Raw genomic sequence first — 23,681 nt, 5'->3', positions numbered from 1 at the left:
CATATAGGCAGGGGCTGTGTTTGTCTTGTCTAGCACAATATCCTTAACATACAGTGTTCTTTCAGGCACAGTAGATATCCAACCAATATTTGCTGAGCTCAGTTGATTTCTGTTCTATGCATTTATCATAGGACCTCTGAATTGATTACAGAAGACACACATTTCTGCAGATGCATTGGAGTCCCTCATGGCTGACTTCACCTCTTAAACTGAAGTCTTCTTTGGTTTGCTCTTCTCACATCTCCTGGCACCAGTTCTCCCTTTGTGGGTTCTTACCGTGATTGGAGGAGACTGAGTGGGGAGTAGATTGACCAGAATTTATCACCTTTAGCTGGACTGGAGACCCAACACTACTTACTCCTTCCTGCATTGCCAGAGGGGCCCGTGATATCACACAAGTCTCCCGAGTAGCTGGGGCCAGGTGCATCTCAGTGCTTGTTTTGCATAACTCAGGTAACCAATGAAGGGATGTTCTACTTCTAACAACCCGTCTGTTACTCCTTCACCCCAAACATCAATGTGCTAGTTCATTTGTAGTTCCCTGAAATGTAGCCATTATTCCTCAAGTGGCCATTATGGGAGAAAGGGTTGGGGAGCAAACTAAAACATTGATGAAAGGGCTTTAAAAATATCTATAATAACCAATAATGAAGGAGCAGATAATGAAAATACAATATGAAAATGAGCGTGATAAGAGACCCATAAAAGCATATGACCACAGTCAGAAAAGCAGCAGACCTTAGGAAACAGATTAAATAAATCCATATTTGATTTTGGTTACACTTCCAGGGAGAGAGCTGCCTTTATTTTAAAAAGAAAACAACCAATAAAGCAACCCCAGGAATTTCCTTTTCTTTTTATCTTTTAAACAGATTTGACCCAAGATGGACATTTTCTTTGAGAATAATATGTCTTTTTCCTTCAGCTGAAAGTTTTACCTTTTGAATTGTATTCCACACACGTTCTTTATCGTTTCTCCTTCCTTCAAGGGTGTCCATAGCATCTGCCATTAGTGACTGCAGCTGTGGCACCAAGATAAAAATTATCAGGGTGGAATTCACACAGAAATCACTTCTCTAAATACACAGATTAAAACCTAATTAAAAAATCATTTGTACGCTGATGATTTTATTACTCAACTTTACGACAATGAACACTGCCACCTCATCTCTGCTTCAGTCATTACCAAGTATTATTGCAGATATAAAATACTGAAACAATGGAAAGATTCTTGAAAATCTGTAGAAAACATATAGATTTTAATGTAGTAAGTGTTGATGTTTTGTAAAAACGGATTTGGGTTGTAAAGAATGAAGGCGGTAGTTAATTCTCTCAGGGAATGGCATGTAGTACATGAACACATTTTAATATTTTCTCCTGAGGCTAATGTATCATAATTCTAGGCATCATGCAAAAGCTCACCAGAGGACCATACTAAAATTGTGTTGTTTTATTGCCTCTTAAAGGATCTAGCTCATTTATGTTCTTTTACTATGCTTTTCTTTTCTAAAATTTCAAAATAACCAGGATTACTTTTTAAGGTTCCATTTCAAAGGCAAGTTTAAAACATTCTCTCCTTTGCCCCGAACTGCCATCTTCCATTTTAAAATAATCCTATACACACACTTTATATGTGGCTGCAAAGTAATGAGGCCACATGAAGCCATGTGATACTCAAAGCTAAAAAAGAAAGTTCTCTGAAAATGAACATATACCAGCTCAGTTCACCATGGCGTCAAACATTATGAACCCTTAGATAATCTTTCTGTTCTTTAGATATTGCAGAGCTTAAGCAGGAGGGTAGAGAGCTGAGTCACTCAGAACTCTTCTACTGAGTAGTCACTGTTTATATAGCATCATAAAAGGTGTTTCGAGGATTTGTATCTAGGTTAACCTATGCTTGGAAGCTGGAAAGTAAAATCTGTTACTTAAGGGGATGAACCCTTGCAAGAGACATGATTTTTAAATATTTGGCTTGCACATATACATCCTATACATGTACTTTTTTTCTAGTAGGTATATAAATTATGAAAATATCCCATGCAATCCTGTTTTCCAAGGTTTCGGGTAGTGGAATGTTGCACTAACACATTAGTTAGTGGTGTTAATAATGCTAGTTTTGTGCTCTTTGTGTATATTTAGAAATATAAGTATTTCCAGGAAAAAGAAGACTGCAGATGTGTGGTTAAGAAGACCTAAGTGCAGAAAACTCCCTTGTATTTTTCATTTAAATCTTGAATGTGCTTTTCAGGAAGACAGGATCAACATTGTGCCAGCTTCTTAAATTAACATTTTCTTCGCTTTCTTTTATCTCAGAGGAGCATTAATCATCTAAAATTGGCTATAATATGCACTTTGAAAGCTCCACACTTACTGCACTCCTGAATGCCTTACGAATGGTAGGATAAACACTTAGCCTTTTAGAAGGTGTTCTGTGCACATAACCATACAGGTTTAGAAAGTATTATTGCCAGTTTTGACTTAGTAAATTCTTGACTAATAGACTTTTTTTCTCATAGTTTTAATGTTTAGTATGTGGAGTTTTATTATTTTATTATATAAAATATTTTATTATTTATTATATAAAATATTTATTATATAAAACTACTCGGTTTTATATGCTTACTTTGAATATCAGTATTTATTTAATATACTTTTAACAGGTTCAGATGAACATCATAAATGTTGGCGGTTCATTTCTTGATTAATTTGTAACAATTTTAAAAGCTCAAAGAGGGAGGGTTCCTTTAGTTATCTGAAAATTACAGGTGATAAGTTTGGGTTGTTCTCATCCTTGCTATGTGAATTCAATTCAGGTCTATAATTAGTTTTCGCTACATTCAATTAGAGCCTCAAAGAGCCCTTCCCAGCAACACATTAGGAGCTTTATATGGAGTGAATTTTACCTTTCCTTGAATGGCCATCGCACTGATTAATAATTGTTTTTCAAACGAGGTGCTATTGTTTCTAATATAAATTATGGTTATAATATACACACCTGTTTGGAGATTTGTTCTATAAGATATTTCTTGAACTAGTTTTTGACAGGCTCTGTGTTTTCTGAGTTAACTGGTCAATTCAGTTAAAAAAAGAAAAAACACCCCACCATTTGACTACATTTTCTCCTCAAGACACCTCTCTTAACTAAATGGACATATGTGTGCGAGTGTTGGCACTGCCAGCATATATGTGACATTAGAAGTAAATAAGAAAATTCTATGGATGATTTTGTAGGGTCAGTTTTCTATCCAGCAATTACTGTTTTTTCCTCTTCCTTTTCCATTGAAGAGAATCCTGTATTAACATATCTTGGAGTTAAGAAACAATGTATTAAAATTTCACTTTACTTGAAACAAAAAAGCCTGACTCAAAATATGAATAATCAGCCCTCTTCCATATTTTCATACATTACAAAGGTCTTGCTATTAAAAAAAAAAAGCTAGTTAGGGTGGGCAAATAAAACACACACACACACACACACACACACACACACACACACACACACACACTTCTACATTTTCCAGTTTCTTCATTAGAATGCTTCATGAGGGTTGGGGAGTTTGCCCTCGGACTGCATTTATTGTCACATTCTTTTTCAGACCATATCACTCTTTTATTGGCTCAGGGCTTGTGAAAGCCTTAAACAAAGAAAAACAAATGCGTACCAATTCCGCCTCCTGTTGACTGATGTCCTGTAGGTAGGGAATGGTTGCTAGCTCGGCCATTGCTTGATTGATCACCTGGGACTGCTCCTTTACTCTCTGCAGCCGGCTGAGGAGGCTGGCATATTGCAACTTCTCCATCACACCTGAGCACGCACGAAGACTCCCCTAGTCTCCCAGTAGAAGGAAATGTTTTAGAACAAACCCACAGAAATAACCTCTCCCCGGGGATTGAAGTCAGGTCAGCTAAATAATAACATATTTAGCTCCCCTGAAGTAATGGTATCTAGTGCAAATAAATGTTTTCTTCTATTATTTTAGAGAATTGTCTGTACCCTTCCTTCAAACAGATGAATGTGTTGATATATAAAAGGGAACGCTTGGCAGGACTGTTGAGAAGGATTTGCACGTGGCCCTGCCTAAGGAATCTGGGATGAGGGGAAAAGAAGGACTGAAGTTGAACCTGAGCTCCACTCTCCCAGTGTGGATCCCACAGAGCTGTGTCCATTGAGCGGGGGTGATTTTATCTATGTCACCAAGGCATTATAAGAGTTAAGAGTTGCCCACTGTCTTATTTATACAAAGGAAGACTTCCTATGCAAGTTGAATCCTGAAAAATGTTATGCAAGTGGATTTCTGTCTAGCCCAGTGGCTTACATTAAACCTCCAGCTCTGCTTTTATCTTTAGCTCTCATTGGATGGCCATGGACTCTGGCTCCTCTCCTTGTGGCATTTTAGTGATTTATTCTGGGTCCTAGGACCATTCCAGCAACTGACATGATCCATCTTGAAATAGACTGTTGTGCACTTGTAAGGAACACCAACCTCCATGAATCTACTGGTATTTTGGGCTTTCTTAAAATGGGGCACACTTATAATTAAGGTGGCCTACCTCTGTGTTTGCTACTGCCAGCCATAGAGAGGACATGTTACCTTCTCTAAAAAGTTTAATACAAATTGTACTGCTTGATAGGTGACACAAAGTTTATCGTAAAATTCTCACATTTCTGTTTAGGAAAAAGTACTTCTGACATAAGGGGGCATCTAAGGGTTCCTGTCATGTTTGGAGGGTGATGAGAAACGGGAAGTCATAGGAGGATTTAGTTTGGTGATGACATTCTGCATCTTGGTGCTTAGAAGTGGAAGCCTAGATGAGCGGCATCCCTTTATGCGGTCGGGGAGTGGAGGTTTCCTCTTTGACCACCTGCACCTGAATTACTAGGCTTGTTGGTTAACTAAGAAGAGTCCTGGACCTTACTCAGTGAATCACAATCTCTTGATGTGTGGCCCTAGAAATAGGAATTTTAGCTATACAAAAATTCAGATACTCAAATATCTCAAACAGAAGTTGGAGAATAAACTACTACCTTAAAGCTTAGTATCTGCACAAGGACTATTTGAGTTTGTGCATACTTATAAAACAGATTTTCTCCCAGAAACTAGAGAAGGCAGATGTGACTTTTTCTTCTTAAAATATTCTCTTCTAAGGAGAAAAATGATTAGAAACCAGCATTACTAAAGAGCATCGAAATTTTAACTTGAATTTAGAAGGCAGTCCTTTCTGAAATGTCATACACATATCTTGACTGACACCAACCTCTAGAGTTTGGCGCTTTCCTGGAATCTTGGTAATAAAGAAAGGTTGAGCACTGTTGCATTGTATTTGCTGTATTTCTTCCTAACATCTCTTTCTGCCATTTGACTGATGTCTCTTTATCCCTGCTAATTTGTTCTTTCCAATTAATCATTTATCTGAAAACCTATAAACCTATAGGAGCAATGACTGCAAATTGTGGATTTGAGATCCCTTCTCTGAATTGAAGAAATAGCCAGCCTACCCACAGAGTTTAAACACGTAGCTAAACAATGGATACTGTCAAATAGAGGAAAGCAAGTTGCAGGAGAAACAGTTTTCTTTCCCAAGAAAAATTACTTTCTTTGTCCTTCTTTAAAATAAACAGTGGGGCTGGTTGTAGGAAAGTGGTATAGTGACTCAACTCCAAAGTGCAGAAACAACTGCGGCCTGCTTGGAAACATAATCTATCAGTGTAATTTTCCAAAACATCAGGACAATAAAAATAGCGGAAGGCAGTGGTGCTTTGTTAGCTGGATTGTTGGCTGCATAGCAAAACAGGAAGTGCTCCTTATGGATAGGACACTAGGGAAAGGATACAGTTGACTGCTAATGGTCCTCCCCCTACCACCCCCCCAGCCAAATGCAGTTTTGGTCATCAGGAAACTACAGATTAATATTTTACCTATACAAGGTTGGGGCTTCTGAGAGATAAAGTGAAAAAGAAATAAAAATTAATAAATGCCAGCAGGAATGCTTTAATGCTGTTGCTTTAAGAAAATCAAGGAAATAATGAAAAATGAAGGAATTAGCTCACATTTAATGCTAGCAAGGGCTAAATCTAAAAGGAAGTAGCCCTCTCAATGAGACTTCAGAAGTGACCAGAGAGCTCCTTAGCTGCTGGAGAGAGTGTAATGAAGTGGCCACACAGGTACAGTGAAGGTTAGGTAAATAGCAAGTTCAGATGAAAGCTTCAGCCAGACAGTTGTCTAGATTTAATAGCAGGTGTGGATGAATGTTTGGAACGTAAGTGGCACAGCATAATATTGCTGAAAAGCGGAGCCCAAGTATTGGGAATGTATTTCCATTTGCCATAACATATAGAAACATTAATTGCAAAGAAAAGGGGTAGGAAACACATATTATTGTTCATTTCCAATGTGCACATATAAACAATTTTTGTGCTTCACTTGGAGGAAATTACAAGTAAAATTAACAAGGTATTCAAAACCTGGTTAGTTAGGTCATTTTTTGGCAAGTCAGCCTGTGAAGGAAGCTTCATGCCTGGCAAGAGATTTTATTATTTTAACTCTTCAACATCCCAGGAAGCACAGTACATAAGGTGCAAACTGACAGCAGCCTGTAAAGTTAATACATGGAAAAGCACAGCAGCATTCAGTGGCACGTGAAATAATTAGTACAAAGAACCATAGAAGAAAAAATACCATTAGAGCAGAGCTACTGGTTGAATGGGGTTGATGTTCAGTGAGATTAAAAGACACCGGATAGGAAGGTGGGAGAATATTTTAGACAATAACTCTGAAAATGCCAGAATCATTCTTGTCACACAGCCATGGGCTGTGTGCCTAACAAAGGAATCTATAAAGGTAAGGAAACTGGTGTCAGAGTGTAAGGAGAATTATTTTCTGAGAGAAGCATTATACCAGGAATGTCTTTGTCTCCTTCACCAACTCTTTCTACCACCTCATAGCAAGAGGTGAAAATTCATGTTCCCTGACAAGCCCTACTGTGGGCAGTAGATCTACTCCATGGCTAGAGATGACACCTCTAATCCTGCCTTTGTGAGGAGATCTGAGTGCACCAGTGATCTAAGGAAAAGAATTCAAGATCCACAGGACACTTGCACAGTCTTCATTTTAGAAGAGTATGTAATTTCAAAGTATACAGCATTTATAAAGAAAAAGAAGGGTCTATAAAACAGTCCTTTTGTCATAGCAAATGAAAACCAATACAATTAATTAAAACTCTAAAAATTCTTAATACTTTACAAAGTGCTTCAATGTGGATTATATACTTTTGGTCTCACAACTCTGGGAGGTGAGCATGGCAGATAACAGCTTATTTTATAAATGAGAAAAAAACAGCTCAGAGGTTAAGTGATATCCTAGGGTTACACAGCCAGAGCACAGCCTTGGACGAAAGTCTTCATCCACAGGTGTCACAAACTAGGGTCACAGCTAATAAGGACAATGCAATGCTTACTCAAGTGGATGGCATTTGACATCTGACAAAAAAAAAAAAAAAAAACCACCTCAGGGGATCCTAAAAACACTGTTGAGGGATTCTTGGGTTACAATTAATTGTACCATGTAGGAATAATTTCTGCTCACCAACTCATTTCTTGCTTCATTAGCTAGGTTACCTTTGCAGCCAATTTTATTCAGTCCTGCTTTATGAAGCTGTGGTTGGACATATAATGAGAAACCTACAGGCCAATATTTGGATATTCTTGTGGTCTCTGGGTACCTGTGGGCTCACTTGCTTCAATTTCATTCAAGCTCTTTGAGACAGTCTTCCAAAAACTATTTCCCATAGATGCAAACATAAGAAAGTTGATGAAATCCCTCACACTTAACAAAGTGGTGCTGACTCATTCTAAAGAAGACTGAGTCATTCATTAGATGCTAAGAATCTTATTCATTATGGTTTTCAAGTCTGCTTTATGGACACATAGAGATTCATGCATATACACATTTCTAAGTGGCCACAATGCCCTTTGAAACGTGAGAAGAAAATGTGTTAGAAGCATTTAAAAAGTGCATGATGCCTAGATTGGCCTAACCTGCATTCACAGCACACTGGGAGATCTGAGCTGGCAACAGATGATGATGTGGCGGGTATCTGACAAGTAGCAAGGCACGGCGGGCATCGCCCCAAAGAGCCGGGGCACAGACAGATTACCTCCCCAACATCCAGCACGCTGGCACTGCAAGGCTAACCATGTGCAGATGAGGTGAAGTAATACTATATGGTGATGGTTCTTGCTAGCAAGGCTTCCACTGCTTGCAAGAGCCTGATGATGACAGGGATGAGGGGTGTGTGTGTGTGTGTGTCTCTAATTAGGATGGGGTGGTTGGTGAGGGGGTGTGTGTGTGTGTCTGGAAGAGGTTGTGAATTGGAGAACAGGACCCAAAATTTGCAGTAGATCCAATGAGATCACTATAAACTGAGTGTTTGTGTCCACCCAAAATTCCTATGTTGAAGCCCTAGTGACCAATGTGATGTATTTGGAGATGGGGCCTTTGGGAGGTAATTATGGTTAGATGAGGTCATGAGAGTAGGGCCTCATTTTGGGATTAGTGCTCTTACAAGAATTGACAACAGAGAGCTTGCTCTCTGCCATGTTAGGACACAGAGAGAAAGTAGCCAGCTGCAAGCAAGGAAGAGGGTCTTTAGCCGACTGCAAACCAGGAAGAGGGTGTTTGGCAGAACCTGACCATGTTGGCACCCTGATCTCAGACTTCTAGCCTCTAGAATGCTATTTTGTTATGACAGCGCAAGATGACTAAGATAGAGATGGATTTCTTAGTAGTAGTAGTAGTATAGGGGAGATAGTTGAGTGGAACACAGTTGTGAGGAAGGGGAAGGAAGCTATGTGGTAGGAAAATCAGTAAAAATGTGCTTTTGGATTTGTAATGCATAGAATTACAAATCATGCAAATAAATTAGGGGTTTTATAGCTTTTGTAAAATGCTGAATAATGTTACTGAGCAGGTAAACTGCTGAACAGATGTTAAGTAGCTGTTTGCGATAACCCCCTTGGTTCCCCTTGTAAGGTAAGAACATCAAATCAACGATGTAATACTAAAACCACAAAAAAAGAATTCTTAAAAATTTCCAGCTTAAAGGCCTTTTGAAAAATATTTTAAAAGGGGAAATCTGCAGCCTTTAGAGCCCATTAACGAGGAGTTCCCTTTATGTACTTTCTTTTTTTTTTTTTTTTTGCGGTACGCGGGCCTCTCACTGTTGCGGCCTGTCCTGTTGCAGAGCACAGGCTCCGGACGCGCAGGCTCAGTGGCCATGGCTCACGGGCCCAGCTGCTCCGTGGCATGTGGGATCTTCCTGGACTGGGGCACGAACCCGTGTCCGCTGCGTTGGCAGGCGGACTCTCAACCACTGTGCCGCCAGGGAAGCCCTCTTTATGTACTTTCAATACAATAGCTTAAATTTTGTAAAATAGCACAGCATAACTCAGGTCTTATTTTGGGCTTTTTTTAAGACTGAAAGTAGAAAGGGCATATTTTCCCTGGGTCACAGAAAGGGATTAGATAATTTACCTTAAGGGTATATAAAGATCAATTGTCAGGTGGAGGGCGGAGTCAAGATGGCAGACTAGGATTCGTGTCTACATACAATTAGGGCACCTACCAGGCACTGGTGGGGGACCACAGACAGCTAAGGGGATGGGATGAACCTCCAGCGACTGGCTTGCAGGATCTTGGTTCCCAAGCTGGAGGTCAGGGCCGAGCTCCTGTGGTGGGAGCTCTGAGTCCAAATTGCTGGACTAACAGAGAACCTCAGACCCCAGGGAATACCAATTAGAGTGAGGCCTCCCAGAGGTCCTCATCTCAGCACCAAGACCCGGCTCTATCCAACTGCCTGCAAACTCCAGTGCTGGACCCCTCAGGCCAAACAACCAGTAAGACAGGAATACAGCCCCACCCATCAAAAGAAACGACAAAAAATATGTCACAGATGAAGGAGCAAGGTAAAAACCTACAAGACCAATAAATGAAGATGCAATAGGCAACCTACCTGAAAAAGAATTCAGAGTAATGATAGTAAAGATGATCCAAAATCTCGGAAACACAATGGAGAAAGTACAAGAAACATTTAACAAGGATCTAGAAGAACGAAAGAGCAAACCAACAGTGATGAACAACACAAAAACTGAAATTAAAGATACTCTAGAAGGAATCAATAGCAGAATAACTAAGGCAGAAGAACGGATAAGTGACGTGGAAGATAAAATGGTGGAAATAACTGTCAGGGAGCACAATAAAGAAAAAAGAATGAAAAGAATTGAGGACAGTCTCAGAGACCTCTGGGACAACACTGAACACACCAACATTTGAATTATAGGGGTCTCAGAAGAAGAAGAGAAAGAGAAAGCATCTGAGAAAATATTTGAAGAGATTATAGTCAAAGACTTCCCTAACATGGGAAAGGAAATAGTCAAGTCCCGGAAGCACAGAGAGTCCCATACAAGATAAACCCAAAGAGAAACATGCTGAGACACATATTAATCAAACTCTCAAAAATTAAATACAAAAAAGAGATACTAAAAGCAGCAAGGGAAAAGCAACAAATAACATACAAGGAAATCCCCATAAGGTTAACAGAAACTCTGCAAGCCAGAAGGGAGTGGCAGGACATATTTAAAGTGATGAAAGGGAAAACCCTACAACCAAGATTACTCTACCCAGCAAGGATCTCATTCAGATTCAGTGGAGAAATTAAAACCTTTACAGACAAGCAAAAGCTAAGAGAATTCATCCCCACCAAACCAGCTTTACAACAAATGCTAAAGGAACTTCTTTAGGCAGGAAACTAAAGAGAAGAAAACGACCTACAAAAATAAACCCCAAACAATTAAGAAAATGGTAATAGGAACATACATATCAATAGTTACCTTAAATGTAAATGGATTAAATGCTCCAACCAAAAGGCTTAGACTGGCTGAATGGATACAGAAAGAAGACCCGTACATATGCTGTCTACAAGAGACCTACTTCAGACCTAGGGACACATACAGAATGAAAGTAAGGGGATGGAAAAAGATATTCCATGCACATGGAAATCAAAAGAAAGCTGGAATAGCAATTCTCATATCAGGCAAAATAGACTTTAAAATAAAGACTATTACAAGAGACAAGAAGGACACTACATAATGATCAAGGGATCAATCCAAGAAGAAGATATAACAATTGTAAATATTTATGCACCCAACATAGGAGCGCCTCAATACATAAGGCAAATACTAACAGCCATAAAAGGGGAAATCAACAGTAACACATTCATAGTAGGGGACTTTAACACCCCACTTTCACCAATGGACAGATCATCCAAAATGAAAATAAATAAGGAGACACAAGCTTTAAATGATACACTAAACAAGATGGACTTAATTGATATTTATAGGACATTCCATCCAAAAACAACAGAATACACTTTCAACTGCTCATGGAACATTCTCCAGGATAGACCATATCTTGGGTCACAAATCAAGCCTTGGTAAATTCAAGAAAATTGAAATCATATCAAGTATTTTCTCCAACCACAACACTATGAGACTAGATATCAATTACAGGAAAAACTGTAAAAAATACGAACACATGGAGGCTAAACAATGCGCTACTAAATAACCAGGAGATCACTGAAGAAATCAATGAGGAAATCAGAAATACCTAGAAACAAATGACAATGAAAACATGATGACCCCAAACCTATGGGATGTAGCAAAAGCAGTTCTAAGAGGGAACTTTATAGCAGTACAGTCCTACCTCAAGGAACAAGAAACATCTCAAATAAACAACCTAACCTTACACCTAAAGCAATTGGAGAAAGAAGAACAAAAAAACCCCAAAGTTAGCAGAAGGAAAGAAATCATAAAGATCAGATCAGAAATAAATGAAAAAGTAATGAAGAAGGCAATAGCAAAGATCAATAAAACTAAAAGCTGATTCTTTGAGAAGATAAACAAAATTGATAAACCATTAGCCAGACTCATCAAGAAAAAAAGGGAGAAGACTCAATAGAATTAGAAATGAAAAAGGAGAAGTAACAACTAACACTGCAGAAATACAAAGGATCATGACAGAATACTACAAGCAACTATATGCCAATAAAATGGACAACCTGGAAGAAATGGACAAATTCTTAGAAAAGCACAACCTTCTGAGACTGAACCAGGAAGAAATATAAACAGACCAAGCACAAGCACTGAATTTGAGACTGTGATTAAAAACCTTCCAACAAACAAAAGCCCGGGACCAGGTGGCTTCACAGGACAATTCTATCAAAGATTCAGAGAAGAGCTAACACCTATCCTTCTCAAACTCTTCCAAAATATAGCAGAGGAAGGAACGCTCCCAAACTCATTCTACAAGGCCACCATCACCCTGATACCAAAACCAGACAAAGATGTCACAAAGAAAGAAAACTACAGGCCAATATCACTGATGAACATAGATGCAAAAATCCTCAACAAAATACTAGCAAACGGGGCTTCCCTGCTGGTGCAGTGGTTGAGAGTCCGCCTGCCGAAGCAGGGGACACGGGTTCGTGCCCCGGTCCAGGAAGATCCCACATGCCGCGGAGCGGTTGGGCCCGTGAGCATGGCCGCTGAGCCTGCGCGTCCGGAGCCTGTGCTCCGCAACGGGAGAGGCCACAACAGTGAGAGGCCCGCGTACCGCAAAAAAAAAAAAAAATGACTAGCAAACGGAATCCAACAGCACATTAAAAGGCTCATACACCACGATCAAGTGGGGTTTATCCCAGGAATGCAAGGATTCTTCAATATATGCAAATCGATCAATGTGATAAACCGTATTAATGAACTGAAGGAGAAAAAACATATGATCATCTCAATAGATGCAGAAAAAGCATTTGACAAAATTCAACACACATTTATGATAAAAACTCTTCAGAAGGTAGGCATAGAGGGAACCTACCTCAACATAATAAAAGCCATATATGACAAACCCACAGCCAACATCGTTTACAATGGTGAAAAACTGAAACCATTACCTCTAAGATCAGGAATAAGACAAGGTTGTCCACTCTCACCACTGTTATTCAACATAGTTTTGGAAGTTTCAGGCACAGCAATCAGAGAAGAAAAAGAAATAAAAGGAATACAAATTGGAAAAGCAGAAGTAAAACTGTCACTATTTGCAGATGACATGATACTGTACATAGAGGATCCTAAAGATGCTACCAGGAAACTACTAGAGCTAATCAGTGAATTTGGTAGAGTAGCAGGATACAAAATTAATGCACAGAAATGTCTTGCATTCCTATACACTAATGATGAAAAATCTGAAAGAGAAATTATGGAAACACTCCCATTTACCATTGCAACAAAAAGAATAAAATACCTAGGAATAAACCTACCTAAGGAGACAGAAGACCTGTATGCAGAATACTATAAGACACTGATGAAAGAAATTAAAGATGATACAAACAGATGGAGAGATATACCATGTTCTTGGATTGGAAGAATCAACATTGTGAAAATGACCGTACTACCCAAAGCTATCTACAGATTCAGTGCAATCCCTATCAAACTACCAATGGCATTTTTCATAGAACTAGAACCAAAAATTTCACAACTTGTATGGAAACACAAAATACCCCGAATAGCCAAAGCAATCTTGAGAAAGAAAAACAGAGCTGGAGGAATCAGGCTCCCTGACTTCAGACTATACTACAAAGCTACAGTAATCAAACAGTATGGTACTGGCACAAAAATAGAAATATAGATCATTGGAATAGGATAGAAAGCCCAGAGATAAACCCTTGCACATATGGTCACCTTATGTTTGATAAAGGAGGCAAGAGTATACAATGGAGAAAAGACAGCCTCTTCAGTAAGTGGTGCTGGGAAAACTGGACAGCTACCTGGAAAAGAATGAAATTAGAACACTTCCTAACACCATACACAGAAATAAACTCAAAATGGATTAAAGACCTAAATGTAAGGCCAGGCACTATCAACCTCTTAGAGGAAAATATAGGCCGAACAGTCTATGACATAAATCACAGCAAGATCCTTTTTGACCCACCTCCTAGAGAAATGGAAATAAAAACAAAAATAAAAAAATGGGACCTAATTAAACTTAAAAGCTTTTGTACAGCAAAGGAAACCATAAACAAGACGAAAAGACAACCCTCAGAATGGGAGAAAATATTTGCAAATGAAGCAACTGACAAAGGATCAATCTACAAAATTTACAAGCAGCTCATGCAGCTCAATAGGAAGAAAACAAACAACCCAGTCCAAAAATGGGCAGAAGACCTAAACAGATATTACTCCAAAGAAGGTATACAGATGGCCAACAAACACATGAAAGAATGCTCAACATCACTAATTATTAGAGAAATGCAAAACAAAAGTACAGTGAGGTATCACCTCACACCAGTCAGAATGGCCATCATGAAAACTCTACAAACACTAAATGCTGGAGAGGGTGTGGAGAAAAGGGAACCCTCTTGCACTGTTGTTGGGAATGTAAATTGATACAGCCACCTTGGAGAACAGTATGGAACTTCCTTAAAAAAGTAAAAATAGAAGTACCATATTACCCAGCCATCCCACTACTGGGCATATACCCTGAGAAAATGATAATTCAAAGAGTCATGTACCACAATGTTCATTGCAGCACTGTTTACAATAGCCAGGACATGGAAGCAACCTAAGTGTCCATCAGCAGATCAGTGGATAAAGAAGATGTGGCACATATATACAATGGAATATTACTCAGCCATAAAAAGAAATGAAATTTAGTTATTTGTAGTGAGGTGGATGGACCTAGAGTCTGTCATACAGAGGGAAGTATGTCAGAAGGAGAAAAACAAATACCCTATGCTAACACATATATATGGAATCTTAAAAAAAAAAAAGGTTTTGATGAACCTAGGGGCAGGACAGGAATAAAGATGCAGACGTAGAGAATGGACTTGAGGACACGGGGAGGGGGAAGGGTAAGCTGGGATGAAGTGAGAGAGTGGCATTGACATATACACACTACCAAATGTAAAATAGATAGCTAGTGGGGAGCAGCTGCATAGCAACAGGGAGATCAGCTTGGTGCTTTGTGATCAACTAAAGGGGTGGGATAGGGAGGGTGGGAGGGAGACGCAAGAGGGAGGGGATATGGGGATATATGTATGCATATAGCTGGTTCACTTTTTTGTACAACAGAAACTAACACAACATTATAAAGCAGTTATACTGCAGTAAAGATGTTAACAACAACAAAAAAGATGAATTGCCAATGTTTAGAGTAGCATCCAGTGTATCAGTTAATGTGGAGGAGCTAGCTTTCAGTGTTCTGAATTCTTAAGTAGGCAACAAAATGGTTATATGCAGTAGCCAAATGTACGAAATAGGGAAAGCACTGTGTTCACTAAAATTTTGTTACTGATTTGAAGCAAGAGATTCAATTCAGCCTTCAATTAGATATCAGGAAGCCACAAAGAAAAGGCTCTAGCCTGAGAAATGCTGGAAATTGCGAAGTGTAGCTTTATGATTAATATATTTTAAAATATAAAAGGAATAAAATGATTAGCTAAACTTTGCTTGGTTTTGCAAATAAGGTTGACTGTGAAAGTTTCTAAAATCCTCCGACACTTGCAATATTTACACCATAAACTTTCCATACTTGTAGAATTGTCTGATATTTATATGTTGAAAAAATAGAAAAGACTCATATACCTACATTCGATTGGGTGCTTCTAATAAAATCCAGTATTGGCAAGATTTGCTTCCCCATTCTCTGCATGTGTCTCACTGTGTCTTCTCTTGTCAGCAGACCGAAGGGAGTTTTATGTTCTAAAAATTGTAACAATAAACTTTTATACTTTTTCCCCCCAGACTTCCATTTCAAAATGCTTTCCTTAGCAAGCTATAAACAGATACCTCAATATTAATAGATATGAGATCTTTAGTATAGAAACGAGTCCCATCTCAAAGACCAGAAGTATAACAGTGAAAGATCTATGAGGAGACATTGCCCTTTAGAGACTATCATTTATTCCTTTTGTTGTGTTTCTTGATTGAGAGATCCACGGGACAGCCTATGACAATTCACCTCTCTCTGCAGAATATGCTTTTCCTGAGTTGTGAAAAAAATGTCATCATAAATGTGTCTGATTCTTGTCTTGTTCCTCCCAGGTATTATTCAAGTGTGCAGATTGCACTGACTTTGAATGTAGCTCGAAGCTGAGATAAGCCTCAGAGGACAGAGTGCCAGACAAAACACAAATCCTTAATTATGTGGGTAGAGCTGAAGGGATAAATTCAACCTGGTCATGAATTCAGCCCATAAGTATGAGACTTCACCTGAATGCTTACTTGATTTTTGAAAGTTTCAACTAGAATTGCTGAGCACCATTTAACTATAATACTCTTCAGGAGATCTGAGATCTTGGTTAATTACATAAGAAAAGAGTAGAACAGGTATTAATACAATGGCAGATAATCCAAGTGATTTAAGGTGGTCATTGGCTATATGTTTGATTTCATACAGTAGTTTTGCTGCACGATTTTCTTCTGTGTTTGCTGATGGGTGATGACAAAAGCTTGTAATCTTTGAGTGCCCCACGATCAGGCATGGGTGGTGATGTGGTTGCGGTGAGATGGTTAGAGTGAGGGAGGTGGGCACTCCTGGGGGAACCAGAATTCCAGGTATTGTTAACTAACCCACAAAGAAGATCGGAAGGAGTTAAGTATGACCCAACAAACATTTTGGTGCCCAGGCCTTACTATATGCTAGGCTTGTGATGAATAAGGCTTAATGAACAATGCACAATTCCTAATTTAAAACAGTATTGAAAGATAACAAGTCCAGGTGACTTACCTGTAAATGTTGGTAACTTCCTACATGACACTTTTTCCAAAAACTTCCCGTCTTCTTTGTTTTTGAACCCAAGAGTCAAGAGATACTGTTGAGGAGGAAAAGATGACCAGTCAGCTGTCTGAGGCAACACGTGGAGTCCTTGAAGGTCTGAAATATGACAGAAAAAGAACTAAAGAATTTATCATTTTATTGTTTTCAGGGTGTTTTCCCCCCAGATTTCAAGAATTATACTTGGAAAAAATTAAAGATACAAAGTAAGAGTATGTGCATCAAAAGGTCAAATAGATGATATATCAAAATCGTACTTTATCCTTCATATTTTTATTAAAATATAAACATACACAAAGTATAGCAATAGAATATGGCTAGGTTATGTGTTCCTCTTTCCCCATATTCAAAATAATACAAAATTCAGGACCAGGTTGCAGGCTTAGTATTTTTCTGTGCGACACCTTTCAAGAGAATTTGATTTTTCTGTCCACAGTTTGTTTAAGAAAATAATGTTATATGAAAGGAAAGAGAAAAATTACCAAGTAAGAATTAAAACATAAGGCTAATTAATTTAGTTGCTCTCCCTCCTATAGTTGAAGGAAATTTAAAATGATAAATGTACTAACTTTTGTAATTAGACTTGGAAGTAACTCATGCGTCAAGAAAATGGTTCTAAAAGAAACTGTTCTTAATGACTAGAAGAGCTAATATTTACTTAGTACTTATTTTCTACCTTCCCTTGTTCTAAACATTTTGTGTGCATTCTGTTAAAATTTTTTTTATTGACATATAGTTGATTTACAATATTGTGTTTCAGGTGTACAAAAAGTGGTTCAATTATATATATATATATATATATTTTTTTTCAGATTATTTTCCATCATAGGTTATCACAAGATACTGAAAATAGTTTCCTGTGCTATACAGTAAATCTTTGTTGCTTATCTATTTTATGTATAATAGTTTATATCTGTTAATCCCATGCTCCTAATTTATCCCTCCCTTCCTTCCCTTTCCCCTTTGGTAATCATGTTTGTTTTGTGTGCATTCTCTTTAAATCCTCACGATACATTCACATAATTGGTGCTTTTGTCCTCATTTTACAAATAACCAGGAGGTTGAGGTACACAGATGGGCAGTGACTTGTCTGGAAACACGCATATAAGTGGACAAGGCAGGATTCACACCTGGGCAGTCTGACTCCAGAGACCGTGGGCGTAACCACTGCACTCTGCTTTAGGCTTGCTTGACTTTGGATTACTTTTGGGACAGGGACAGATGTCAGCCTTGGGGTCTTGGAGGCCAGATTTACTTCATTCATTTTCATTCTGGGTAATAATGCTTTGGTTTATTACAATAGACTTCTCAAATGAAGGATGATGAACAGAGGGTTTAATGAGCCCTCCCTATTTAACACTGCCAGAAAGGGAAAAAGATGAAATTCCAAATATCCTTGAATCATGATTTAAATGCCAATTTTTAATCTAGAGTCAGAACTCAAATGGCAGTGTTTCAAATACAGTCTTTGCTATCTGTAGTATTTCTTTAAGAAATAATAGACACAGTAAACCATGAGTGTTTTTATCCACCCTCTCTGACTTCCCCCCTCTGATTTTTAGCTGCAGAACCCTTTGTTCAAACTACAATTTACTGAGAAGCCCAATATTCAAAGTTGGTAAAGGTAGAGCTGTTCCATTTGAAGCCTGGATCACTGACCACTCAACTCTCATCACTGTACCCCATTCTATATACCCCCCACACAGTAGCCACCTTGAACCCCTCCACAGAATCCCAGTTTTTCAAAGCGCAGTTTGGAAAACACTGCAGTAAGCTATTTGGCACATTTTGGTTAAGTAAATAGCATACGGCTGTCAAACAGAGAGTTAACAAGTATGCTGATAATTAAAAGAAAATATTACAAAATATCTTTTAAACACAAGCTCCGAACAAAAATATATTAAACATGATTTAGTCTTTGGTGACAGGATCTGGTAACCACTAAATATTATTGAGGGTTAACATGTATGTGACACTTCTTCTGTGCCATACACATTATCAGGATTATCTTTCTCATTCAACAACAGTGTAGAGCAGGACACGTTATTATGACCACCTTACGGATGACCAAACTGGAGCTTCAAGAAATTACAGACTTGCCCGACACAGCAAATGGAGGGACCAGAATTGAGAGTCAGGCTGCTGAACGTTGAAGCACAGGGCTTAACTCTCAAAACGATCCTACGACAGTGATGATCACTCTGACAGTCAGTGGGAAGCATGTTACAGAAGCAGGGCAATGTCAATACATAGATGGTTTTAACAGACACAATTCTAGATAGAACACTTCCTTACTCTATCTAGAAAAGTACAGCAAAGGCTCAAGGGTTCTTAGAATTAATAGTGTAACTTTTAGGCACTTCAAAAGCAGATTGTAGTATTAGATGCTTCTTTAGTTGGTGTTTGCCTCTTTTTAAACGGATGGCTCATTTCTATAAACAAGGTAAAATGTGATTTCTGCATCTCCATCTCAAGAGTGCAGAAAGTTTCTCTGCTTTTGAAATCTACAGATACAGACACACCCAACCCAGAGTTTACCAGTTTTACTGAAGCGGCCAATAACCGGATCATGTGAAAAGGCAATTAAGTAAAAGTAAAATGGACACTAGCTCATTCTCCTGATAAATGGTCATAACATTTTTTTTTTTGATTGCGGTTATTCTTTAGCACTCTCTAAGATGCTGGCATGTCTAAATTGTCAGTATTTTCAGGAATTAGCATACTCTGGAGTTGGAGGGCAGGGGAAGGTATGTGTTCCCTGGCTATGGTTTGCTCTTTAATCTGGTTTTGCTCCCTGACCTAGAAGACCTCAGCACTCCTGGCCATGCTGGTGGTGAAGTCTGGGGCCATCCTCTGGGGAGAGCCTTGGCTTTCTGGGTAACTCTGGATGCCCAGAGGCCCCCTGAATGGATGTGGGTAGGCTTTATGGACGCTCTGACTTCCCCACAGACCCAGAGTATATGTAGCTTGTTGACATAGAAGCCGCTGGATCCCAGGTACCCTGAAGCCTCCTGCCAGCACCTGCTTCCAGCTCAGAGAGGGTTCCCTGCAGGACACCTCTAGGACTTTAAGGTGTACATTAAAGTGCTCTTGGAGGCCCCGGAGTCCTGAGGTTCAGAATAGTTTACGGTGTGCTGTGCATGGGCTGGTGTTTGTGGTGAGTTGCAGGAGGCATCTTGAGATCTGGCATTTTCTGACGCCCCTCTATTGCCAGAAGCAGCCGATGTTTGAGGGCTCTGTTATATAAATAGCACAAAGACTTTGAGAGGTTGACCTCTTCCTGCTCTTAAATATTTGATGGATAAAGAGGAGACCTGTATTAATAGTGACAGTGGTTAGATGAACTAGAAAAACTAATATTAGCACTATAGCTAATTTGTTATAAAATATACTTGCAAAAATGTGTTTTCTGTTCCTTTTGATGCTGTATGTTTCATCCTGTTCAATCTGTTGTTCAATTCTAGTCAAAGTTTTGAAATGAGAGAGGTCCCTACATACATACTGTTAAGTTAAAAAATATTTTTAAAGTATCATTTTTATTCCATTTGTATGCAGAGTAAATTGCAGTTGTATGAACATTTAGCCTAGCAAGTGGTCTGTGACCCAAAATGACGACACACTTACCAGATGTTGAATCTCATGTAACATTAATTTGAGTGCTAATTGTTCTCAATTTTATGCTCATAAACCTTTACCTACATCCGAAAAGCCCTGTGCCTCTGATGGATATGAAAGTTAACCAGAATATATTGTCCTTTGGTAGGAAGGTTGAGTTGATTAAAAATGTCTTCTTTGCTCCTGTCACGTGAGAAGAGAACTTGAGAGAAATAAATCCCTTAATGCATTCCTTTACAATTTATCACAATTGCAGATGAAATTTAGATGACTAGGACCAAATTTATTATTAAAAAATCAATTTGCAGGTATGATGCAGTTCCAAATTTGTACCATTAGGGAAGCAGGTGTTTTAAAAAAGAATATCAAAGATAGATTATGCAGATTAAGTTTCTTGTAGAAACATGATCTTTCAATTCTTTATCTTCCAAATGAAAGATGTCCAACTCTCAGCAAAAGAGGGTAATGTTTGCCCTTTATCAAGAACCTTTTATTGTACCTCAGGAGGCTGGAGCTGACCAGCTTTCAGGTACTCAAGACATTCATGCTCTTTGACCTTCCTCCCTCCCTGAAGTCACCTCCCTGGAGTTCAGTGACAGTCTCTTCTCTTTCTCTCTCTGTTTCCCTCTCTTTGTCTTTCTCTCTGCCTCTTTCTCTGTCTGCGTCTCCCCATCTCTCCTACACATAAACATGCTGCTGCTTCTTCCTCCCTTTTTCTCCTGCATCTCATTCAGTGCACCTCCTAGCTGTCTGTGGCTCACTGACATGTTCTTCATATTAACACTCTCGGTGGAATTTTCCTATTCTTTCTTTTGTTAATTAATTCATTAATTATTTTGGGCTGAGTTGGGTCTTTGTTGCTGCACGAGGGCTTTCTCTAGTTGCGGCGAGCGGGGGCTACACTTCGTTGCGGTGCGCGGGTTTCTCATTGTGGTGGCTTCTCTTGTTGAGGAGCATGGGCTCTAGGTGCGCGGGCTTCAGTAGTTGTGGCTCACGGGCTCTGGAGCACAGGCTCAGTAGTTGTGGCGCGCGGGCTTAGTTGCTTCGCGGCATGTGGGATCTTCCCGGACCAGAGCCCCCTGTGCCACCAGGGAAGTCCAATTTCTCTATTCTTGTGGCATTCGCTATTACTTCTAATCCAGCAGTCCCATCCTTTTTGGCACCAGGGACCGGTTTCAGGGAAGACAATTTTTCCATGGATGGAGCGGAGGATGGTTCAGGCGGTAATGAGACCGATGGGGAGTGGCAGATGAAGCTTCGCTCACTCTCCCTGCCGCTCACCTCCTGCTGTGCGGCCCGGTTCTTAACAGGCCGTGGACCGGTACCGGTTGGGGATTGGAGACCCTTGTTCTAAATCAAAAGACTAGGGGTCCAAAGCCATAGTCTCATCTGCAAAATTTCACCAATTTCAAACAGCATTTCCAAATGCCTAATGGGTCATTGCTATTTGCTCACCATTAAAAACGTTACCTCAAATACAGCAAATATATTCCTTGAAAGTGATTTTTTAAATGTCCACAACATCTCTCGTCCCTACTTTTCACCAGCCTATTGAAGGGATGGCCATTATTCACCCAATTACTCTGGCTTAAAATTTGGAAGTCATTGTTAACTTTTCTTTCCTCATATTCCCTGACATTTAGTGAATCTCAAAAACTCATTAAATCTGCCCACTGTAACACAACTCATATTAACCCCGCTCTTTGCATTATCATTGCTACCACCCTGGTCAAATTTCTGATCACATAGCATCTGGATTACAGAAAACGTTTCCCAACAAGCCTCGCTGCCACCAGTATGATTTCACACCAATATATCTCCACACCACCACCCAGTGAATATTTCTGAAATATCACCTTTGTTATGGTTACATCACTCCTCAGGAATTTCAGTGCTTCTTTCCTGGTATTCAGGGCTCTCAATTGTGTGGATGTGTTTCACAGTCTATTCTTCATTCCTGTGTTTTCTCCAGTATAAACCTTTCTCATCAGGTCTGCTGATTTCACTAATTTGTACTAGCCTGTACTCATCCTGCCTCTGAATTTTTCTTTGTGCTTTTCCACCCAGAAACATCTACCTAATCTCTCAATATTTCTTTTACTCAGTCGATTACTGTACTTCCAGATGTGCCTAATTTAAGTCCCACCTAGTCCATAAAGGGCTACCTGAGTATTTCAGTACTCCCCCCACCCAAACTCTTAAAGAACACCCAAACTAAAAATAGAACTACCATATGACCCAGCAATCCCGCTACTGGGCATATACCCTGAGAAAACAATAACTCAAAAAGAGTCATGTGGGGCTTCCCTGCTGGCACGGTGGTTAAGAATCCACCTACCAATGCAGGGGACACAGGTTCGAGCCCTGGTCCAGGAAGATCCCATATGCCACGGAGCAACTAAGCTAGTGTGTCACAACTACTGAGCCTGTGCTCTAGAGCCCGCGCTCTAGAGCCCGCGTGCCACTACTGAAGCCTGTGCGCCTGGAGCCCATGCTCCGCAACAAGAGAAGCCACTGCAGTGAGAAGCCCGTGCACAGCAACAAAGAGTAGCCCCCGCTCACCACAACTAGACAAAGCCTGCACACAGCAATGAAGACCCAACGCAGCCAAAAATGAAAAACAAAAAAACCCCCAAAAGAGACATGTACCACAATGTTCACTGCAGCACTATTTACAGTAGCCAGGACATGGAAGCAACCTAAGTGTCCATCGACAGATGAATGGATAAAGAAGATGTGGCACATATATACAGTGGAATATTATTCAGCCATAAAAAGAAACGAAACTGAGTTATTTGTAGTGAGGTGGATGGACCTAGAGTCTGTCATACAGAGTGAAGTAAGTCAGAAAGAGAAAAACAAATACCGTATGCTAACACAGATATATGGAATCTAAAAAAAAAAAAAGAAGTTTCTGAAGAACCTAGGGGCAGGACAGGAATAAAGAGGCAGACATAGATAATGGACTTGAGGATATGGGGAGGGAGAAGGGTAAGCTGGGACGAAGTGAGAGAGTGGCATGGACATATACACACTACCAAATGTAAAATAGATAGCTAGTGGGAAGCAGCTGCATAGCACAGGGAGATCAGCTCAGTGCTTTGTGACCACCTAGAGGAATGGGATAGGGAGAGTGGGAGGGAGACGCAAGAGGGAGGGGATATGGGAACATATGTATAC

General features: G+C 39.5%; 1 protein-coding gene across 1 annotated transcript in view; it reads right to left on the bottom strand.

Moving 5' to 3' along the window:
* Positions 1 to 23,681, bottom strand: part of SPATA16 (spermatogenesis associated 16) — a 226,556-nt gene that overhangs the window by 31,925 nt on the left and 170,950 nt on the right. Inside the window, exons 6-9 of the mRNA XM_027111622.1 lie at positions 16,839 to 16,985; positions 15,699 to 15,811; positions 3,666 to 3,830; positions 939 to 1,022 (exon numbers count right to left, since the gene is read on the bottom strand). Coding sequence (XP_026967423.1) covers positions 939 to 1,022; positions 3,666 to 3,830; positions 15,699 to 15,811; positions 16,839 to 16,985 — 509 coding nt within the window. The remainder of the gene's footprint in view (positions 1 to 938; positions 1,023 to 3,665; positions 3,831 to 15,698; positions 15,812 to 16,838; positions 16,986 to 23,681) is intronic.

This window comes from Aethalodelphis obliquidens, unplaced genomic scaffold, assembly GCF_003676395.1.
Source record: "Aethalodelphis obliquidens isolate GAN/ISIS:26980383/991018 unplaced genomic scaffold, ASM367639v1 scaffold1, whole genome shotgun sequence".
Taxonomy (NCBI): domain Eukaryota; kingdom Metazoa; phylum Chordata; class Mammalia; order Artiodactyla; family Delphinidae; genus Aethalodelphis; species Aethalodelphis obliquidens.
Note: the sequence above shows the minus strand (reverse complement) of the source record. Positions and strands in the feature narration are given on the sequence as shown.